Here is a 22,844-nt window from a genome sequence, read left to right as displayed (position 1 = left end):
GTTTCAGGATTGAATTATTTTTTGCTCAAAAAATAATATTTAGCTACCATAAACCTGTTTAAAAAATATATATGATTAGGGTTAAAGACCTGAGTAGGTCAAATATGTTGGCTTTAATTAAATTAGATGAAAAAAAATATAAAATAACCGTAAATGAATCAATTTTTTTAAAAAAAATGATTAGGATACCTGAAAAAAAAATTCAAAAAGAGACAAAAGATATATCTCAATTTACAATCCATTAAATTTGGAAGAACAAAACAGGATAACAAAATGACATAAAATACCGGTCATGGTTAACATGAGTTAGCATGACAAACCTATAACCTGGTAATCATGGTCAAGTCATCTCGGGATATTCCGCTAAACCCGCAACCTAGATAATGAGATTGGAATAACCTGATAAAAAACAAATAAAGAGAATTATAAAGCACTTTTTTTAAAATAAAAAAACTTGTATTAACTTTTCAAACTTATGACCTTGATCATTATATTCAAAATATCCTATTTGAAAAAACCATGAGGTTCAATTCCTAATCAATCAAGTATTGAAAGATGAAATTGAAAAAAAAATTAATTATACCAAAGGATTCTAAAAAAATAGCAATTAAAAGAATAATAATCAAAACTCAAATACCAAATAAATGTTATATTTGATTGAAAGGTGAAAGTTGAAAAGAAAAATTAATTTAGGAAAGGACCAAAAAAACTAAAAGAACGAGGATCAAAATAGACATAAAAAATAAAAACAAATTCATGTTGAAGGATGAAATTAAAAAGAATAACAACTTTTATAAAAGGGTCAAGAAAAATATCAGAAATCAAAATAATGAATAACAAATTGGAAAACATAATACCATCAATTTGGATTGAATGATGTCATTAAAAACAAACAACACTTTTACAAAGGGGTAAGGAAAAAAATTAAAAATCAAAAGAATGAGAACCAAATTTAAAAATATAATAATTGTAAATTGAGATGGAACGATGAGATTGAAAACAAATAAAACTTCAACAAAAAAGTCAAGAACAAAAATTAGAAATCAAAACTATAATGGTTGAAGTTAAAATACCAACAACAAAGAGGGTGAAGCTATAATTTTCAAGGAAAGGAGATAAAAGGAGGAAAAAAAAAGGTTTACAGGTGACAAACTGGACCACCAAAACCAATATGTGCCACACCAAATAAAATAGGACACGGTAGCACTTCCAACGATATGGAAGAAGGGTATTTTTGGACACCGAGAGGTGTTGCACACACTTACCAAGATGCGCAGGTGTCTTCCATGTGCCTCTCGGTTATGTAAATACTCACCCACATTATTATTATTTTTTTAGCCAAATGGTAATTCGCTCCTGAACTGGCTAAGTAATTATAAAAAACATTTTGAAAATCTGAAAACACCCTTTGACTCCATGATTAAAACTTTTTTTTGTTCTAAGGTATTTTCTTTATTTTAGTGTGTATTTTAATTGTTTATTATTTTTATATTTGAACAAATATCAATTTGCCCTTTGTTAACCAAAGTATCAGTATAAAAATATAAAAATGCCCTTTGATTCAAGGTTTAATGTTTTTGCTTTCAATGGTATTTTTATCATTTTATTGTATAATTAAGATGGGAAAATACTTTTTATCTTCTATTTATTTGCCAATTACAAATAAACTATGTAAAAAGACTTAAATACCCTTAAAAATAAGTATTAACTTTTTTACAGGTAGAGAGAGGGAATAGTATCATTATATTTTTCCGGTGAATAATGTTTTTTAGTGTGGAGATACCTTGTTTTTCAAAAGGGTTTTTAGATTCTTTCAATTTGCACCTTTTTTTAATAGTTATTTATATATATAAAATTCATATGAATAACTTCTTGAAAAACATTACTCTTGGATATTCTATAAAATTTAAATTTATTTTTTTCTATTTTTTATTGTCAGTATATTGTTTTCTTGAATTAATTATTCTTTTATTTTTTATATAATTACATAAAAATAAAAAATAAAATATTTTTTGTTTCTTTGTTGAAGATTGCTTTACAAGACATGACAAGTTTTTATTTAGAAAATCATGTTTATAATTAAAAAAAAATGTTTTCTCAAAATATAAGAGAAATATATAGCATCCTGTCTTTATTTTCAAATGTTATGTGCATAAGCTTGGTCTTAAGAACCTAGGCGTGCATGGACACCATTCACACGACCCTTCATTTTTTATTTTTTTAAAATAAAATTCTCTTTAAGTAAATACTTACAATGACATTTAGAAAAATATTCAATTATTCCAGGCTTTTTAAATGAGATTAGAGTTTTTATGGTAATATTTGCAATTATTTTATGAATAAGTAAATTTGAATCTAATATGTAAATTTTTCTTTTTTAAAAAAATACACATGAATAGTCAATGATAATATAGTATATTTTTTCTATTTTTATTGTTAATATTTATATAGTTTTCACACAAAATGTTTTTCATACAAGAGCATAAAAACATGCTTCAAATAAATAAATAAACATTATTGCATCAAAATAAAAAATGAATGAATCAGTAAAAGGTTGCTTTGCTTCAAGAAATGCATTTTGTTCTCCTGAATTTAAATCTTTAGTCTTTACGCAATATTTATTTTAATTACCTTAAGTTTTTATTAAAAATACCATGTTGTTAATAAGAAAATTGTTTTTTCAAAACAAAAAACAATACATATTTAAAACAGTGAATTTTTCTTTTATTTTAGAAATACATTTTTTTCCTCTAGAATTTAAATTCTTTGAACTCTTTTGAACATTTATTTTAATAGCTATAAAATTAAATAATAAATAGCTTTTAAAATGGTTTCACTACCTTTGCTCTTTCCTTTATATTCCACAATTATGTTTTTTTAACCTGTGCTTGTAAAATATTTACATGAGTATCTTTTTTCTTTTTTTCTTTTTTTTTCAGGAGTGCCAGCTCTCCGCTTTAGCTTAATTAGCGTTCACAAATCTTTGAATTCATTATCTTGAGTTATAAATTAACTTGGAATTATATCCGCCAGGCATGATAACTAGTCTAATCTAAATCAAGTAATAAATTCAGAATTATATTAAGAATCTAATTCATTGGATTTTTGGCATCTGGCCATAGGTCATTAGAAATTTTATGAACAATGCTGTTATAAATACAACGGACATAACTAGATTATTGATTCACGCTATGTTACGAGTCAGATTATTTTTTAAAAAAATATATAAATTAATATTCAGGCATTAATAACATATTTTTTAATGAAAATAAATTTTGAATCTTGTAGGGTTTGATTTGATGTGACATGGTCGACTTTGCAGATAAAAAAAAAATGGAAGATCGATAAAAATATAGTTTGACAAAAAAAATTCAAATCATTATCTTTTTTTAAATATTAAGATGATAAAATATTAGATTGAACTAGTTCAACTCAAGGTAACATTTCAAATCCATGATCTGAGTCATAAAATCAAGATAACCCTATAAAAAGTAAATCGAACCAAATTATGAACCTCAATTTTCAATCAACTCAATATTGAATGTTAAAATCTTAAAAATTTCAATTAAAAAAAATATAAGTCAACTCGGGTTAATCAGTCGAATCTGTGACCTGAGCATTAGACAAAGATACTTTATAAAAAGTAAATTAAAAAAAATCACAAAACCTAATTCATAATCAATCTAATGTTAAATGATGAAATTAAAAAATATATATTTATATTAAAAAAAAAGACCCAAAAAAGTGACTCGAGTCAACCATGTTAGTTAACCCACAAAATCCGCAACTTAGGATATGAAACCAAAATAACTTTATAGAAAGTAAATCAGAAACAATTATTAAGTTTAATTCTCAATAAATCATTGAAGGATGAAATAGGAAAAAAGTTCAATTAAAAAAAGGATAAAAAAAACTTGAGTTAGCTAGGTTAACCCATCAAATCCATGACCCGAGTAATGATACCAGGATAATTTAATATAAGAAAAATCAAAATAAATATGAAGCTCAATCCCTAGTAAATCACATGTTAAAAGATGAGATTGAAAATTAAAAAAAAAAGGTTTTAGTAAATGGTAATTCGTGAGGAGAGGAATAATGATTTCCCCTACTCAATTAGTTCTTGTTAACTAAATCATTCACTTGTGCTATGTTGTGGGTCAAATCAATTTTTTTTAAAACGTTAAAAAAATATCTATACATTGCTAACATGTTTTCAAGAATAAAGAATTTTAACTGTGTAGGGATTGACCTGTTATGACTCGTTCAACTTGGCAAGTCCAAAAGCAACATGGACAACTGGAATAAAAAAAACATAGGTCGACTAAATTTTTTTTTGAGATGACATCTTTTTTAAAAAAATATTGAGACGACAACATATTAAATCAACACGGGTCAACACAGGTTAACATATAAATCCATGACTTGGGTAATGAGAATGTGACAACTTTGTAGAAAGCAAAATAAAAAAATATAGTAAAGTTCAATTCTCAATCAACTCAATGTTGAGGAATGAAATTAAAAAAGTCAATTAAAAAAGATAAAAAGAAAACTCGGGTCAACCTGGATTAACCTACCAAACCTGGATTATGATACTAAGGTAGTGTTTGGGAACGCAGCCCAAACGCCGTTTGGCAAAAAAAAATGATTTTTTTGTTTAAAAAATTATTTTTATGCATTTTCAAGCGAAAAAACATTTTAAAAAGCAACCACTACCACAATATCAAACGCTACCCAAGGATAACTCAATAGAAATAAAATTAAAACAAATTATGAAGCCTAATTCTCAATGAATTCAATATTGAATGATGAAATTGAAAAAATAAATTAAAAAAGGACCTAAAAAAAACTGAGTCAACCTGGGTTAACCCGTCAAACCCTTGACTCGGGTTATAAGACTAGGATAACTCTATAGAAAGAAAATCAAAACAAATCATGAAGTTTAATTCTCAGTCAACCCAAATGTTGAAGGATAAAATTGAAAAAAAATCAATTACAAAAAAGGACCAAAAAAGCCCGAATCAACTAGCTTAACCCGCAAAACTCGTGATCCAGATTATGAGACTAAGATAACCTTATTTCAAGTAAACTAAAATAAATTATAAAGTTGAATATCCAATAAATATAAAATTAAATGATGAAATTGAAAAAATAAAACTAAATTTAATTTCTTTTTTGTTTAATCAAAGTAATATTCAGTTTAAGAGTATTTTGTGAGAGGAGGTCAACAATGATTTCTCATCGTGAATTAATTCTTGTGAAATTGTACACACAAGTTTTATGAAATTAAGCAAACATTGACAAATAGTTATTTTGATTAATTATTTGCGTGTACAATCTCTATTAAAATCCTTAATTACTTGAGGAAACTTCATGTCCATGTAGAGAAATTGCAAGCTTGGGAGCTTCTAGGTAGAGTTACTGTGCCTTGAGAGTTTGTTTTCGTGAGATTAAAGGCCTTTATTTATAAAGGGATCAGATGACCTATTTCATTAATAATACAGAACTCTCATTTTATTATTTCTTTTTATGTATTTGCCAATGAGCTTGAAGCCCCATTAATGCCACATGACTATTTCATAAAATAAAATAAGGTAAGCAGAATTTCCGTACGGCATGAGGCTATTTTTAGTTGGCAATAGGGTAAGACTCTTGACAATGACAAGAGGACACAGGGAGGGAGGAGAGTGGTTGATGTCTAAAACCACCAGATACGCCTATGATACTCGAAAGAGAAAAAAGCAATCTTGTCTTTTGGATAAATGGCGGATTACAGAAAAATCTAGATCAAATGGTCTCTTTTGTGGAACCAAGGATGAGGATTCTCTAATCTCTAGCTTATCTTTTGATCTCGATCCATCCCATGAAGATGCTGCCATGAACTCGTTTCGCGTTCTTCTGGCAGCTTCATGCTCTAAAGAACCACTACGACCCAGCACCAAGCAAACTGTCAACCTGCAGACATACAGAATCCAGCAAACGAAATGTAAGAGCAATTGATAAGAGATGAACTCCGAAAGAGAAAGCAGCACTGTATGTTGTCACCATGACCACAGACGACGAAGGAAAAGAAAAGGGAAAAAGGTTATTTATCGAAACACCATTCTCCCCATCCTCATCTATCTGTGGACAATAATGAATGGAGAAAATTGAGGGAGCATATCATTAAAATTGACAACATTTTTTCTATAACATAATCTCCAGCTGACGAAAGTCTCCCGACGATTCAGATTTTCGTAGGACAGTTTTTTACGCCGGTGTTCACCTACTGTTTTGATAGAGGAGAAGATGTGTTCTCTCCGTAGAAAGAAACTGTCTTATAAACAAATTTATTTTTATACAATCTTAATCTCAGAAAATATTATGACAAAAAATAAATGTTGTTTTCACACTTGTCATAACAAAAGATACTGTAATAAGATCAATGGTCACAGTATCTGTTAGGGGAAAAGAATTGCATCCCAAGCAAAGAAGTAACACCGAGGACAGTGATCTTTAAGTTTAAGAGTACAAAAACAGGAAAGGGAGGTTAGTTCATCGTTTCACAAGTTTTTTACTAAGGTCTTCATCCTGAAACCTAAACAAAAGCCTACTCCCTTGAATGTATTGAAGGGTAATCTAAGCACGAATCAACAGAGAGAAAAAATAAGAAAAACAAGTATTTGGCCCACAATTGAGATGGAGAAATCCAACATCTGCTTACACGTCGGGAATATGGATCCTTAACGTGAAGCATGACTGCATGAATTAAATGCTGACAGCCTAATACTATTTTACGCAGTAACGATAAAAGATTAAAAGCATTGATTTGAAGAACTAACACAGCCATTTACATATCATTTTCACAAGTAATTTGTTGGAAACTACTGAAACTTGATTTAAAGACGCCCACTGCAAATGTTTGCATTTGGCTTAACCAGCTACTTCGGACTACAATAATGAGAATCGCTGAATACAAATGTAAAATTTATGTGATGTCAGTACTTCTGGAAATATACATGGCAGGAAAGTAGCCTGTAAACTAGGGCAACGGGAAGCATGTTACGTTGCATTATATCATCCTAGGCTGCCTCCTTCGCCCAGTGCACACCATGTGCAGAAGGTTGAAATGAGGGATCTGTTTAGATAATCCTCCACTAACGGGAAAGCGTACTTTGTTTCTTTTCTTCACCTACTCTTTTCCCCCAGGAATAAATTAATGTAGAAACCTGATCGGAGTAGTTTCAGAAACCAAAAGGTGATTGTTTTCTGCTTCCACCTTCTCCATATTGCTCGTTCCATTTCCTCAGCTCGTTCATACTAGCTGCATCGAAGGAAACTGAAGGCCCCACCTATAAAACAAGTAATAGATATCAATCTACATTAAAATTCCATAATCTCAGCATGAAGGAGAATGTATATGGTTTCACCGCCTGGCTTTATTCTTTGTATCAAACTGCTAAGAACAGTCAATTAACCAAATTGTTACCTTTGCTTTTGACTGAATGAAATCATTCAAATTAAGTGTTCTTAATGCAGGAGCTGCACCATTCTTGCCGCCCTGTAGAAAAAGTGACCAGAGGGAAAAAGAGTAGAGTCAAATACTTGGCCACAAATCAGAAGTAAAAATAACTTCAGGCAACACAAAAGGTACGAAGAATTCAAAGTTTGCAGCTGGGGGGAGGTTTTCAGTGGAAGGGGACAGGATGCACACGTGATACAGTAGCAAACACCAAAGGTATTTCTGAGGTGCTTTGCAAGTGCATTTGGGGTGGGGTCTAAAGTTCAGGAATCAGGATAACTTCTGCCGTGTAATCTTAATAGAAATCAGTGAAATATTTCTGCTAATTTACAATTTTCACACTGTATACAACAAACAATGAGCATTACTTAAAACTAATTATATTAAAGGAACAGTTTATTATTTTTGTTACATAGGGCACAACCTCTTGCACACCAGCATTATATTGTTTTCTTATAAATTGAGCTAATCATTAATAGTTGATGAAGGAAACTTCCATCGATCATATGTTCTCAAAAAGGCAGGGGAAAGGGAAATGTGGCAGAAACATGAACTTGTTTTGCACGAAAAGACTATATATATTCACTTTTTGTAGCTAACCAAACAGGTGCCCTAGTTTCAAAATGAAAATGACGTGACCAAACGCAAGAGAGCAAAATTAATATCAAAACACACTGCCAAGAATAAGCATTCAAACAAAACCAGACACCTAGTGTGCACAGGCCCCGGTATTAAAGGAAGCACAGTGTACAACGTGAAAAAAATTATTAAACTCAATCACCTTTTCTTCTTCTAAAAGTTCTTCGACTGGTCTATATGCTGCAGCAATACATAGGTTCTGAAAAACAAAATTTGACACGGTCAAGGCGCTATATTTTTTCCAAGAAACTCAAAATTTGACATTCGGAGCAACCATTACTGCATTACCTTCAAATCACTTCCAGAGTATCCCTCGGTTGCATTTGCAAGTTTGTCAAACTGGAAATCAGGTTCTAAATTTTCTCGACTCAGAATTATTCTGAGAATCTTCATACGATTTTCAGCATCTGGTAGGTCCACAAGTATTCTATAGGCAGTGATATAGCACAATTTTAATAGAAACATTATTATTGCTTTAAATAGCAGCAGACATGACATATGGAAACATGGAAAATATAACTTCTAAAACCAGCAAAGCACACAACATATGGATACATGGAAAATATGATATCTATAACCACCAGATAGGCTGCAATACTCAAAATGACAAGCAAATTCATATAGCAAACTTGCCTTCTAGGTAACCGGCGGATTACAGCATCGTCAAGATCAAATGGTCGATTTGTGGCACCAAGGATAAGGATTCTCTGGCTATCTTTTGATCTCATTCCATCCCACGCTGCCATGAACTCATTTCTCATTCTTCTAGTAGCTTCATGCTCGAAAGAACCACCACGAGCACCAAGCAAACTGTCAACCTACACATGCAAAATCCAGTAAATGAAATAGCATTCCCAATGTAAGAGTAATTGAATCCAGGGGTGTTTAGGAATGTCAAAAGAAAGCCATGTTTGCACTGTATATTGTCAAAATGACCACAAACCTAGATCCATGAAGAAAATGAAAAGGGAAAAGAAGATTATTTATCAGAACACCATTCACCTCATCATCACACAAACATCTACAGGCAATAAAAGGAAGAGAAAAATAGAGAAGGATGCAATTTGCTTTTTCCAATCATTAAAATTGTGAACAATGATACTCCATTCGTGGTTGCATATTAGTATGGATTTTGTATTAGGTTTACCCCTTACGCAACGAGCCATTGATTTTATTTTTGTTGTTGTGGACAGGTTCTCAAAGATGACCCCTTTCATAGCCTGTCGAAAGACCATGGATGTATCCTGAATAACCTACCCATACTTCAACGAGATGGTTCGTTTACATGACATTCCTAGATTCATCACTTCGGTAAAGATGTGAAATTTATGAGTAGCTATTATGTAAATGGCCTAAAAAATGCTTTTATAGACTAGGAGGACAGGTCTATTCCCAAGAAAAGGCCTTATCACGTCTGACTAGGTTAGCACATTAAAACTAAGATAATAGGAGATCCAACAATTGATCCAGACTTAAATTTTCCTAGTGATTTACAAACAATTTTCCTATAAAGAACTACTGTGTCGCTTATTGGGCCGTTAGATCTTCAAGAACTAGGCATAGAAGTTGTTGTTTGAGCCAATTTTGTTGTTTTCCTAGCATTTTTCATATTTTTTATTTTTATCTTGGATTGCATTTTAATTTCCTAAATGTTTTCGGACTTTAGGTTGTTTCTTGTAAACTTTTTAAAGAGGCAATAACCATATATTTAAATTATAAAGAATAAAATTGCAAATTTAGAATTCTCATCTGCATCTAAGCCTCACCAACATTGGAATTGAAGGGTTTAGATTGGGAACTGGAAGAGAAGATAAGGATGAAGATTGTGAAGATAACTTCCATATTTCCCTAGCATTTTTATAGCAAGAAAAAGAAGCGAGATAGATTTGTTTCTGGATACTTTTTGTGTCCTACAATAGATTTTTTCTATTATTCACATCCTACCTTTTACTAAGGGTAAAAATTGTAAACTGCACGGTATCATATCATGAATTTAAATTTAGAAGTAAAAAGTCGGTTTCTTCATGCTAATGCAGCAGTTTATTTCACTGCAATTGTCAAGTGTGTGAGCACGCACACACCCACACATGCACGCCCACACTGAAAAGGAGAAACTAACCTCATCAACAAATATAATGACAGGAGCCAGCTTGCTAGCAAAGGAGAAGAGAGCCTTGGTGAGCTTTTCAGCATCTCCGAACCACTGTCTCAGGAAACAGGAAAACATTAACATGCAGAAACAGAGCGACAAATGACTACACAAACTGAAACTGCTCAGCTAAATCAATCATGATTGAATTTAGAACCCAATACGTTTGTATAGAAGATATTTGTTACTGACAAAACTACAAACTTATACATATCAGTGCTAATTTTGTGACCTTGATTATTGTAGGCAAGAGAACGTGAAACACGGCTAAGGTCTACATCTTGGAACTTAAACCTAAATAAGTGGATACAGCATCAATTTCTTAATGTACCTTTGAAGTAAGAGTTGAACCAGTAATACTGATAAAGTTTGCCTCTGCCTCTGTAGCAAGTGCTTTGGCAAGAAGGGTTTTCCCAGTTCCAGGAGGTCCAAAGAGCAAAATTCCTTTGCAAGGCTGGAAAAGGCTTTACAAAATCACGCACTGAAAAATGGCTAACAAGGATTGTGCATATTAGGTGTAAAATCAGTACCCGCAACAAATTTCCACGAGAGAAAAGTTCTGGTCTCCTCATAGGAAGAATGACGAGTTCATTCAAAGCCTTCTTCACATCTTCAAGAGCACCTACATCATTGAATTTGACACCAATTTCACCCGGAGCTACCACAGCTGAAACAAAGTTGCTTTCATACTCATCCATGGCCACGTTCTGCTGATATTTCTATTCATTAGCGATGAGCATATAATATGTAAAGCTCTCAACATTCTCAAACCACTGAGAAGACCGAATTGTTACACATGCCTTCAGATTCTGTGATGGCTTTTCAGATATGGTTTCTTGCTCCTTCAACCTCACGATTGCTATCTCAAGGCTTTCCATGAAAAGAATAGATATCAGCTTTAACATCCCAAAACTTTGACTAACATACAAGCATGAGGTAGGTATACCTTTTACGAGGCAAAGACAATCGGTCCCCCTTTATGCATGGGAGCGGGCAAGATGATAAGTAATGATTCTTCGCCCAGCCAATAACCTTTTCAGCCTCTGCAAAACAAAATGACATGTCAATTTACAGATCCAAAAGGTGTATCAGAAAAAAAAAAAAATTGTTCAACCTTCATTTGTAAAGTTTAACTTGTCAAACTAGTTAGGCTTGTAAACGTTTTTACAAAACCAAAGGTAAAGGTTATCATATTGATATTTAGACTTCTTTTCTGGTGAAGAAAACTTTCATTCCTTAAACTTTGATTTGTAAAATTGAGCAGCTACATTTTTTCCCTAAAAACTTCACAGTCAACATACAGATTTTGTGATGTTAGATACAGAACCAACAGTTTGATAATAAGCAGAAATCAGCTAAAAATATGTTATTTTCAGTTTCTTACTCCGCTTTGTTAGAATCAGACCATCAGTGTTTACGTGCAATAGGTCCATGCATGACATCTCATTTTCTTCGAGAACCTGCATTAGAATTATATCAGCAAATTCCAAAGACAAATGGTGCACAAAAGCATGGGTATCAAATTACCTAGAGCAACTTGGAATTTAAAAAGTCCACTCCATCTAACAAGTAAAGCAACTATAACACTGCCATGGTGAAACAACCTTTTACAGTGAGTCCCTACCTTGTGCAGTTCATTTAAATTACTCCTCGATATAACAATTTTCCTGTCCTCTTCAACCTGTTTATTGAATGTTCTAAGAAGATCTTCCTCCTGTAAGCAGCAGGCAAAAAAATATACAATCAAAATGATTAAAAAAAACAGAGAGATAAAGCCACATCAGAAATATAGTAAAGCGCTAGATCTCATCAGGACAGAAGCCAGTGCAGTTTGACAAGAAGGATTTCATGTTCCAACCCTACCATCTAAACCTCAAAGTAAGCTTCAGTCATGATCTCACTAGACACCCAGTAAAAACATGCTACCATCACAATTTCCTTCAAAGGAAAGCACATTTACTTAAGCACAGGCAGACCTGCAAAAAACACTTTTGTTCCATTCTAGGCATTAAACGGCATACATTACATTTTCATAAAATTGTGTGGGTTAACTACTTGGCTCCAAATTTAACATTTGGTTTGTGTAGAACACTGATCACTCGTACACATACACACTTATTGAGGTCTAAACCATACATTAAGGGATCCCAAGAAAGAGGAGGGGGCTAGGTAAAAAGGAAAAAGTACAACAAAAACTTGAAAAACAAGACAGTATTACAACTGCAGTTACTCTGGAATACAGCATGCGTCTTTTTGTTTTTAAAAACATATCAGAATACAGAATAAACACAACAGTCATACCTTTGGGGGATTGAGGCACAAAATATTGGTGAAGAGCTTGTATATGTCATTTTCATTGGATCTCTTTGCCCCTTTGAGTCCCTCAGTGAGATGCGTCAAGGAGAGAGGCTGGAAATTAAAATCACCTTTGGGTTAATTACATAGAAACAATAGCAAAGCTCAAAGCTGCCTTTGATAAATATGATACTAATCTTAAGATTTTCTTTCAAATTCTTAAAATTTTAGAAGTTTTGCAAGCCTTACCAGCTTTGCCAGATGACCCAAATTTGGAAGAACCATTGTCTGTTGAATACGAGATTCAAAGGAAAAAGATACAAATGAGAAGAAAATGGAGTGAATGTTATCCACAGATTGAAAAACAATTGAAAGGGAATCAAATGCTTCCAACGTGTATGTATGTGTATGGGTGCATATAACTTGATAAACTTTTGAAACTTACAAATCTTTCTTTCTCCTTTGACCCTGTTTCAGCTTTGTTCTGTCCACAAATCAAAACAACAGGTCCTGGTAATTGGTCAAACATTTCCTGTACCTTGCTTACAAAATCCTTGTGGTTTGACTTGGGAACCGCCCTAGACAACCACTGTGAAGAATCTGCAAAATAGACAATAATGGGTTGCATGGAACACAAAACCTGCAAATTAGGGAAGACCAAAATTAATCTTAACAGCAAAATCAAGACAAGTAGCAATGGACAGCAAAAGAAAATATCAGACAATAATACCTCACACAGAACCTCCATCGCAATATAGCAGTCTTCTGTCTCGGTGTCAGGATCATGCTCAATATCCTTAGCTGTACATCAGCCAAAGTTCGGTTATTTACACCCATGCAAACACAGGCCACATATATAGTTAAAGGGGTAAGCCAGGTTTTAAATTTCCAGATTGGGCTTTTTAATTCAAACATCCAAATGATGCTTGAACACCTCATACAATTTTCATAAAGCTGATGACCTTAATCAACTTTAACCTCATTTCGATTTAAGTAGTTACCGATGCAAGGAATTACCATCTATCCAACAAACTGGTGCTTTTGCAGGCTGCTCTTGGAGTTTCTCATCCTTCTCTCCTTCATTTGATTTGTTATCATTACCAATATCCAAAATAACAGCGACTTGATCTCCATTCATCTCATATACTTCCCCACGTTGACCACTTGATAAAGGCCTGAAAACATAACGCTCTCTGATCAAAAGTTCTACCTGCCAATGTCATGAGCGCAGGAATATGAAAGTGCATGCACTCTAATGTCGATTGAATTAATGTTCTTCCAAAGCCTATAACAAAAATTTTCTTAGCTTTGTTAGTCCAAGTAAATGAGTAAGTCTAATGAGACTAAAGGTGATCTTATGCTGTTTTAAGAAAAATAAGAGCTTATATCTGGTTAAAGCTATTGCAAAGATAATTTATGGTCAGAATAACTTATCACAAGTTTCACTTGACATGAGTCCAAAGCATAGCATGTAAGGCTAAATCATAACATATGCTGAAGATCATGCACTACCTCATAAAGTTGACATTTCAGTGTTAGAAGACAAAGCCTTAGAAAAGCAAAAGACTTTTTATTTATTCACCACTCTTTCTACACTTTCAAACAGTCAAATGTAATAAATCAACACATCTGAACGCTTCTGAATTTCCGTGGGGCATCTGAACTTGAAAGAAACAGGGTAAGCAATGCTGCAAAATATTGAGACAGCAGCAGGCCACTTTATGACCTATATCTAGCAAGCACCACCAGATGGGCAGCGCCAACAAATGATCATCTAGAATTGTGTACCAAGAACACACTGCTGGTCAATGAAAACTCCACCAGAATCATCCACTCTACCTAGGACAATAGTTGTTTCTTAACTAAGTAAATGAATATTGACCAAAAGCTGTTTTGTTAATCAATTCAAAAGTGCTGATACTATACAACTTTGTGTGTTGTCTCATCCATCTACATGCTGCAAATTTGCTAAAAGGAAATTATCAGTTTCCTACAGATGCCTAAAAGTTCTATATGTAGGCAAACATGCATTACTTGAATTTCTTTTTTTACGTTAAAAATGGCATGCAAGTATTACCAGCATGACCAGTGATGTTTTTAAGCCTCCTTAAGCATCTATATGTTTGCTTAAATTTGTTAAGTATGTAGATATTTGTGTCTTTATCGCTGTAAGTTCCTCTGAACTTAATTTTTTCTCTGAATATCAATATGTGGAATCCCTGGTGTAGAATATTTGAAATGCTTCGGGAAAAGAAGATGCGGTGGATACTTAAAGTGCTTGACAAAAGTTACCGGGTTAGGTCCCCATCCCAAACAATTAACCTTTAAAAGAAAATTTATCGTGATTAGCAGGGTAGTTGGAGAATTTTCTGAAGGTAGGAACCATGCTGAGTAGTTGGAACTGGCATTTAACATGCAAGTACTTAACTGTTTAATACAAGATAACAAAACATCTACGCTTGCTCTCTAGAATGGACCAGAGTAGGAATTGCTAGATCCAGGACACAAAAGCAGAAGCACATGCCAAAATGTAAGAACCTCTAATATCCCCAGGTCTGTGAAACATGTAATACCGCCCACCAAAGAAAATAATTCTGTGTGGTACAGTATTCACAAAAGAGAAAGCAGAAAATGAAAGGAAATGCCTTGGTGAATTGTATCCTGACAGAAAATGAAGCCACCAAGGACAGAAGCAGCTCCAATAAAATGTCAACAGTGCAATGTCATCTATATCAACGTTCACAATAATTATCACATTTGAATTGGGTATAGCTCAATAATTTTTTGAAACAAGCATTGCCTTTTTCAGCTACTTTACTTCATCAAGGTGTTCAGTGCAAATTTTTTCAAAGGAATATCCTTAGCAGACAAGTAAAGAGATTGGGGAGAGCTCTTTTGTTCTAATTTTTGTACCACAATCAACCTCTCCTAACTTTCCCCCATCTATCAACAGCAAAAAAAACAGTGCCATCTATGTGGTTTGGTTCTGCACAACAGGACAACTAACCGACCCACCAGCCACGGATAGTGGTATAAGCATTTTTCAGACCATCAGATATAGGTATCTTCCCCAATATAAACATGTGATGTCAAATTTTATGTGGTTGATGAGGTTAAGCACAATGATTTTTTTAAAAAAAATGACCAGAATACCCTCTGACCATGATACCCGTGGTCTTAATAGTCATGTATCAAACCAATCATTTGATTGCCACCATCTTATTTTCAAATCTGAGCCTTTCGCAAATAAGTGGTTTTGTTTGTTTTGAATACTGTTATTGTATTTCTGCATCTAACAATTTGTATTTTGTATGCATGGTCAGGACAATTTCCTGTCTTTATTCTTTTTTAGTTTTTTTTCCCCCTTATTTTGGTTCTCTTTTCTTTTAGAAAGCATGTGATTTGTTAAGAACAGCACACATACACAAGCAACAAATATAATGTCTAGCAAAGCAGCGAGTCAAACTCTTAGATCTGTAACAGGTCCTTCAATAGATCATTGAATGATCTGCATCCTTGTATGTATGCATTTTGAAAATATTTAATTATGACATTGAAATTTCTATTTTGCTAATGCCTAAAATGAGGAAAGATCTATTATGTCTTAAATGCGACAAAAGGGAGATAAAGAAATAGTACCTATCATCAGCCTCAATGCGTATGGATGGCCCCACATACTTCACCCGATCCCCTAATAAAAGATGACAAAGCAAGATAAATGGATGAATGGAGAAAACCATAAAAAAAATGTCAAACTTCCTTTTAAAAAAAAAATTCAGCAATGCGAAATGCGTAAAATCAACAATAACACAATAATACTGTAAATATTGCTATTTAAATTTGTTCAAATTGAACATGAAAACCATCAGAATTCAACAACCATCATAACATAAAATAATCCAAGCACGGCCATGAGAGCATCTTCACTCAAAAACATGCAGTAGCTACTACTACTACTAGAAACATTACCACCACAAACCAACCTGCAAGGACTGCCTTAAAAAATACAAAGGAATGGAAACAAAGCTTATCAAAGAAATATGTTTGCACTTATTTGAAAAACAGAAACTAGTGAAGGAATACATTGGCAATTAGGGAAAAAACATGTTACAGAGCATAGTTCTAAAATGGAAAATAAATAAAAGCACAGTGTAAGGATAGTTGGAAAAAAGTTACCTTTATTAAGTGGCTTTTTGAGGGTCTCAGAAGTGTCTTCAGCCTCATTCTTTGAGGGCTCAGAGGAACTGTCACATTCTCCAGAGACTCTCTGCCATAATATGAATACACAATCAGAAAGTCTACCATGCTCTTCATTAAAAAATAAAAATTCTGATAACCAGAAATTAGGAAATATTTACAGTTTGCCACGGCTGTCCACAATCCACAAAATAAAAATTAATTATGAAAAATTAGAAAGCCATAAGTTTTAATTGAAAAAATTTGACAGCAGCCATAAGTTCATAAAGGTCCATAGCAGCAAAAGGAATCAGAAACCAATGGCCAAGCATATTAAAACATCAAAAGCATCATTCTGACATCATCATCACATGTCTCCTTCCTTCACACATTCTTGTCTGTATCAAACAAGTGGAACTGCTTTCCGAGTCACTATATTATCCCCAATTCAAGACCTAGTGTTGATGAGATCAAGTTAGCATCTCACAGAATATTTTCCTAATCCACTCCATTCCATTCCTCCAATTTGCAACAAACAGTGAGTGGTAAAATACCTTGTATCAGACAGCTGATACTTTAGAAAACATACCTTCTCAAATTCTTGTAGGCTGAAGGGAAGAAGCTTCTTCAGGGCTGCCTCAGCAGTTGCCTCTACATCAACTGCATCATCATCACTAAAATCTGATTTAGCCTCAACACTGCTTGTCCACTCCTCTTCATTGACTGCGTCATTTTCATCCTCAACTTCTGACTCTGAAATACCATCCTCCACAGCTTCTGCACTATCATCTGATACACACTCATCATCTCCAAAATCCTGGTACAAGATCAAAATAATGATCACTAAAACTTAGTTTGGATATCAGAAATACAGAAATATCCAGAAATTATCTTAATCTTACATAATGCGCAAGAACGCCGCTATCAAGCACCAGCAGGGGAACCTGTAAATCCTGTGCCAGTGCTTTAACAGTTCTTTCCCGATAAAGCTCGGTTCCTGTAGATGGCATCAAGACATGGCTAACTGATTCAAAAGCTCATTTTTTGTTTTACCAATAGGACTCAAGAATATAAAACAAAAAATGAAACAAAGCAGCAAACACGTTTTAAAACAGTTGGTTGGTAATCAACCTGGAACACTCTGGAGCAGAATTCTCCCACTCGAAGATGTCAGACGAGCCCCATAGGAAGTGGTGCATTTTTTATGTTTCAAATGGGAAGCAACGCATTCCACCAGAGTATTTTTGGTGTGCTCACTAGAAGAGAACATAAATCATTAATGAATTTCCCAAACTGAGTGATTTAGTAATAGCCAAACCTAGTGACTTTTAAGAGTAAAAAAAAAAAAAAAAGAGGCTGGTGATAAATAACAGAGACTAGTTGGGGCAATTACTTGATGTAGTACGGAAAATTATCCCAGGAAACATGCAGCTTCTCCCATGGAACAATTCTCCTCAAGAATTCATTTTTAAACTTTTCTCTTCTAGTCAAAGATGGAGATTCCTTCTTTTTAGCTTCTATAGCAAGCTTCTCATTATGAAGCCACTCCTTTTGATCTTGTTCCCCTAGTCGAGCATGTGCATCACAGTGCTTTGCATCTTCACTAACTGTTTCTTGCCGGGTTTTCTCATTATCAGAGCTAGCTCCATCTTTCACCGGGGCATGTTTATCCTCACTCGTATTCCTCCCATCCGATCCTGAACTACATGCACGGAATTGAATATCCGTCCAACACGTATTAGACCTTCTAAGCAAACCACCATCACTATTTCTGAAGGCAATGCTCCTTGATGAAAGTGAATATAATAGCTTTCTTTTAATGAAACCAGCATGCAAAAAAGGGCCCCTCGCTACTATTGAACAGCTCATAGACCGGTCCTGGCAGTTTGGCCTAATGAAATGCTTTGATGGATGAAAGAAAGAACCCCATCTCGGATTTCTACACTTAATTATTCCTGCATACATTGTAGCTCCTTGCTCCTACTAGCTCCTGCAGTACTGCAAAAACAACGAAACTATGTTCACATAAAATCATAAACAGCACCAAAAACAAGAATTTGATTACAAAATCTGCCATAAAACCATTACCCATACACATTCAGCAAAAAAAAGGGCACTCGACAAAACCTAAAAAAAACTCGAATGTATCAATGCATATACATGAATGGCAAGGAATTATCAAGATATGCGCAGCAAAATTTTACCCAAACAAAACTGGTCCTTTGCTATTTCAATCATTCCATTCAAGGTTCACATTTTACACTTTATAATCTTTTTAACAATAAAAAACACTAACAAAAAGGCCATGGTTATAAAATCTAAGATGAGCCCATTAACCCTACACATTCAACTGAAAAAGGGCAGTCAACAAACCCTCCAAAAATTCTAATGTAGAAATACACACACGTGAATGAAAAAGAACTCTTGCCACTTGCTAAGTAATTTTACCCTTATATAGCTAATTCTTTAACATTTCCAGTCAATTAACTGCAAAAAAAAAAAACGAAAAAGCTTGATAAAAGATTACTAACGTTGATGAATTAAGAACTTCAAAACCTAGTTAAAGTTCAGTCACGTGCCCATAACAAAGTTACATACAAGCTCTCTCTTTTTTTTCCTCTCCTCTCTTTTTCGAGAGAGAGAGAGAGAAGAAAGCGGTAAAAGTGGAAGCGAGAGGAGATGCGTAAGTGTTGTTAGTAAGAGGGAGAGATTAGATTTGGGGTCGATAAAGGATATGAAGGTAAGAGTGTTGTGTTTGCAAGTTTTATGTTACAAACAACATCTGTTGTCCGAGGTTTCACTTCTCTTTTTTTCTTTTTTCTTTTTCTTGTTTTGTGTTTTGCGTTTTGAACATAATTAAAAAAAATATATGCTTTAAAAAAAAATTCGAATTATTTTGATGTCATCTTGTTAAAAATAAATTTAAAAAATAAAAAAAATATTATTTTAATAAATTTTCAAGTGAAAAACACTTTAAAAAATAATCGTTATCACAATATCAATTATCATCTTAGTGTCTGTTACGGACATGTTTGGGATTATAGTAGCGGTTGTGGCTCAGAGTATTTTTCATTTAGAAATGTATCAAGATGATATTTTTTTTATTTTTTAAAAATTATTTTTGATATCAGCGTATCAAAACAATCCAAAAACAATAAAAAAATATTAAATTTAAGCAAAAAAAAAATTCAAATATTCTAGAAACGTGGGTTGGACCGCATTTCCAAACGGGTCCTGAGAGTGTAGTAGAAGTTGCATTTTAAAATGTTTTTCGCTTAAAAATGCATAAAAATAATATTTTTATATGTTTTAAAATTTATTTTCAACATCATCACATCAAAACAATCCAAAAACACAAAAAAAAAAATTAAAGCTAAAAAAATTCAAATGCGCGATCCAACCGCAATCTCAAACACCCTAGTACTTGTTTTGAAATATGGTTGAAATTACTTTTCATAGTATTTTTTACTTAAAAATGCATCAAAATACTATTTTTAAAAAAAATTAAGTTTATTTTTTACACCAGCATATCAAAACGATCAAAAAACATAACAAAGTTAATTTGAAGTCGAGAAAAAATTTTCAAAAGTACAATTGAACCGTTATGTCAAACACTACCTATTTTGACACATTTTGGATGTTATGAGCTTGCAACACTTGTGTTTCGGCCCATATTTTAGAACTTATTTATTTTATCAATAACTAAATAGGTGTTTCGCACTACAACGCAGATCAAGTCAAATTTTTTTTAACATAAAAAATATTGAGACAATGTGATGTTTTTAAAGAGGCAAAAAGAATATGGGACTCGAATCGTTGATTAAATGGGTTTAAAAAACTTAGTTAATTTAATAATATGATTGTAAAACAAAAAAATGGCAATAACTAATAAAAAGATCAATATCATGAAAAGATACCCTCTAAATATTCCTAAAAGTTTTCAATGATCTTATTTGATTACAAACAAAAATTGAATGAGAACGAATAACCCTATAAAAAAGAATATTGAAGAAATATGAAGCTCAAGCACCAATCAAGCAAATGTTAAAGGATGAGTTAGAAAAAAAAATCAATTTTAAAAAATGATAAAAAAAAAAACCTTGACTTGAGGCAGCATACCAAATTCACAATCCAATCGTGAGACTAGGATAAACTCATGCATAAGACATTGAATAAAATAACGGAGATCAACTCTCAAGCACACTAAATGATGAAAGGTAAAAGTAAACAAAAAATATCAATTTAAAAGAAAAACATCGAAGACAAAAAACTTAAGTCAACTCGGGTTAACTCGATCAACCCGTGACTTAGGATGTAAGATCAGGATAAGCCCGCATAAAAGAAAATGGAAAAAATATGAAACTCAAGGCCCAATAACCCAGTGTCGATTGATGAAATTAAAAAAAAATCATTTTTTTTACAAAAAAAACCTAAAAAAATCAAAGTTAAATGAGGTTAATCTTTGAAACTCGTCCCCCGGGTCATCAGATCGAGATTATCCATAGAAGGCAAACACAAAACAAATCACAAAGAAAATTTCCTAATGATCCAAAATTAAAAAAATAAAAATAAATTGCAGTCAAAACAATAAGAATCAAATTTAGCATAAAAACTAAATGAAAGAAAATAATGAGGAACTAAATAAAAAAAAGATAAATCAAGAAAAGGATAAAAAAATAGCAATCATAAGAATGAGGACCAAATTATATATAAAAATTAAATAAAATAAAATGTCCAGCAATGAAATTGAAAAATAAAATAAAAAATAGTAATAAAAAAATAATGATCAAATTTGTTACAAAATTCGAATAAAATAAAACCCTAAGGGACAAAATTGAAGAAAAAAAATCAAAATAAATTAAAAGTAAAACAAATAGCAATTAAAAGAATAACAACAAATATTGATACAAAATACAAGCTGACAAACACATTTGATTTTTGAAAGGATCGGCATGAAATACAATGCGAAAATAGCTAAAAGAAGCATGAAAAGACAAAATTTGACTGAAGCCTAATTGTTGCTCTATTGTGCACACACGTCTTCCTATCGAGAAGACGATGATGCGGTGCTTTCAATATTGTCATGAAAAACAGAGTTTGGCTACCAACAGGTGCCTTGTGCACCGCTTAAAATGAATAAGCACCTCTCACTCGTAAAAATATTATATTTGTAAGAATATTAAATTTCTATTATTTTTTAATTATATGTTGAAAATGATACACATTTTTATTTCCGCATTAAAAAAAATATTTGAACCGATTTGCGATGAATTGCATGCTAAGTAGTTTCTTTTCTAGTTATTTGACATACACTTCGTTGTGGGTAAAATAGTTTTTTTATTAAAAAAAGTTTGTATGCAGACTTTCTCGGCATGTTTTTGTACATAAAATAAACCAAGCACAATTCAAAAAGTTTATACATACGTATAATTAAATAAATTGAAAATTATTTTTACAAAAAAAGATTATGAAGTCCGATCCCTACCAAGCTGAAGTTAACCAGCTAAACTCGTAACCTAGATCATAGATTCAATTAGGTTTAATAATTATTTTTTTTATAATTTATTTTTATCTAAAATAGACATCTATAAAATTAAGAACCAACTCAATATCAAGGTGACTGGAAAAAAAATCATATTGAAACAAATTACGGTGCCCCATTTATAACCAACCAAATATTAAGAAATGAAATTGAAAAAAAAAATCAATTGTAATGTAAAAAAAAAGTCTATAGTCTCTCGGGCTAGAAAGGCCCAAGCGCGTGGGTCTAGAGCATTCCACACTCTCGGGCATTTTTTTTAATTTTCTTATTGTTCGCCCTTAATTTTTTGAAAAAAAATTGCATGCAACACATTATTTATCCTGCCTAGATTCAGACGACCTCTGGTCATTGAGAAATCAAGTTAGTTTGTTTGAAATCAAGAAAAATCCATTTTCAACCATATATTGATTCTAAAAAAACAAAAAACACCTTAAACACTTTGTAAAATATATTTATAACCTCTAACAACCTAAAAATTGGTTCAAAGACCCACAATCAACCTGAAATCAAAAATCTTTTTGAGTTTAGATATACTATTCCAAGCA

At 32.6% G+C, this 22,844-nt stretch overlaps 1 protein-coding gene across 1 annotated transcript; it reads right to left on the bottom strand.

The window, feature by feature from the left end:
• Nucleotides 1-6,782: 6,782 nt before the first annotated feature.
• LOC7492079 (uncharacterized) lies at nucleotides 6,783-19,516 on the bottom strand. Its single transcript, XM_002306350.4, has 24 exons — nucleotides 19,289-19,516; nucleotides 18,151-18,755; nucleotides 17,889-18,013; nucleotides 17,660-17,754; nucleotides 17,347-17,574; nucleotides 16,758-16,848; nucleotides 16,221-16,272; nucleotides 13,599-13,756; nucleotides 13,312-13,382; nucleotides 13,027-13,221; nucleotides 12,831-12,869; nucleotides 12,588-12,695; nucleotides 11,911-12,000; nucleotides 11,671-11,746; nucleotides 11,233-11,329; nucleotides 11,087-11,156; nucleotides 10,817-10,993; nucleotides 10,618-10,740; nucleotides 10,257-10,340; nucleotides 8,771-8,955; nucleotides 8,426-8,564; nucleotides 8,280-8,336; nucleotides 7,466-7,537; nucleotides 6,783-7,328 (listed from the first exon to the last, which is right to left on the bottom strand). The coding sequence occupies exons 2-24, from the start codon at nucleotides 18,720-18,722 to the stop codon at nucleotides 7,221-7,223; spliced, it is 3,012 nt and encodes a 1,003-aa protein (XP_002306386.2). The 5' UTR covers nucleotides 18,723-18,755; nucleotides 19,289-19,516; the 3' UTR covers nucleotides 6,783-7,220.
• Nucleotides 19,517-22,844: the final 3,328 nt, after the last annotated feature.

The sequence above is a fragment of the Populus trichocarpa genome, chromosome 5 (assembly GCF_000002775.5).
Source record: "Populus trichocarpa isolate Nisqually-1 chromosome 5, P.trichocarpa_v4.1, whole genome shotgun sequence".
NCBI lineage: Eukaryota > Viridiplantae > Streptophyta > Magnoliopsida > Malpighiales > Salicaceae > Populus > Populus trichocarpa.
This window is presented reverse-complemented; position numbering and strand designations above follow the sequence as displayed.

Coding starts and splice junctions, on each gene's coding strand:
- LOC7492079 (XM_002306350.4), bottom strand. CDS start 18,722: ATGTATGCAGGAATAATTAAGTGTAGAAATCCGAGATGGGGTTCTTTC. Junction 16,273..16,757: donor CAAAAAGCCACTTAATAAAG/GTAACTTTTTTC, acceptor ATCTTTTATTAG/GGGATCGGGTGAAGTATGTG. Junction 13,383..13,598: donor ACCAGTTTGTTGGATAGATG/GTAATTCCTTGC, acceptor GCTGATGTACAG/CTAAGGATATTGAGCATGAT.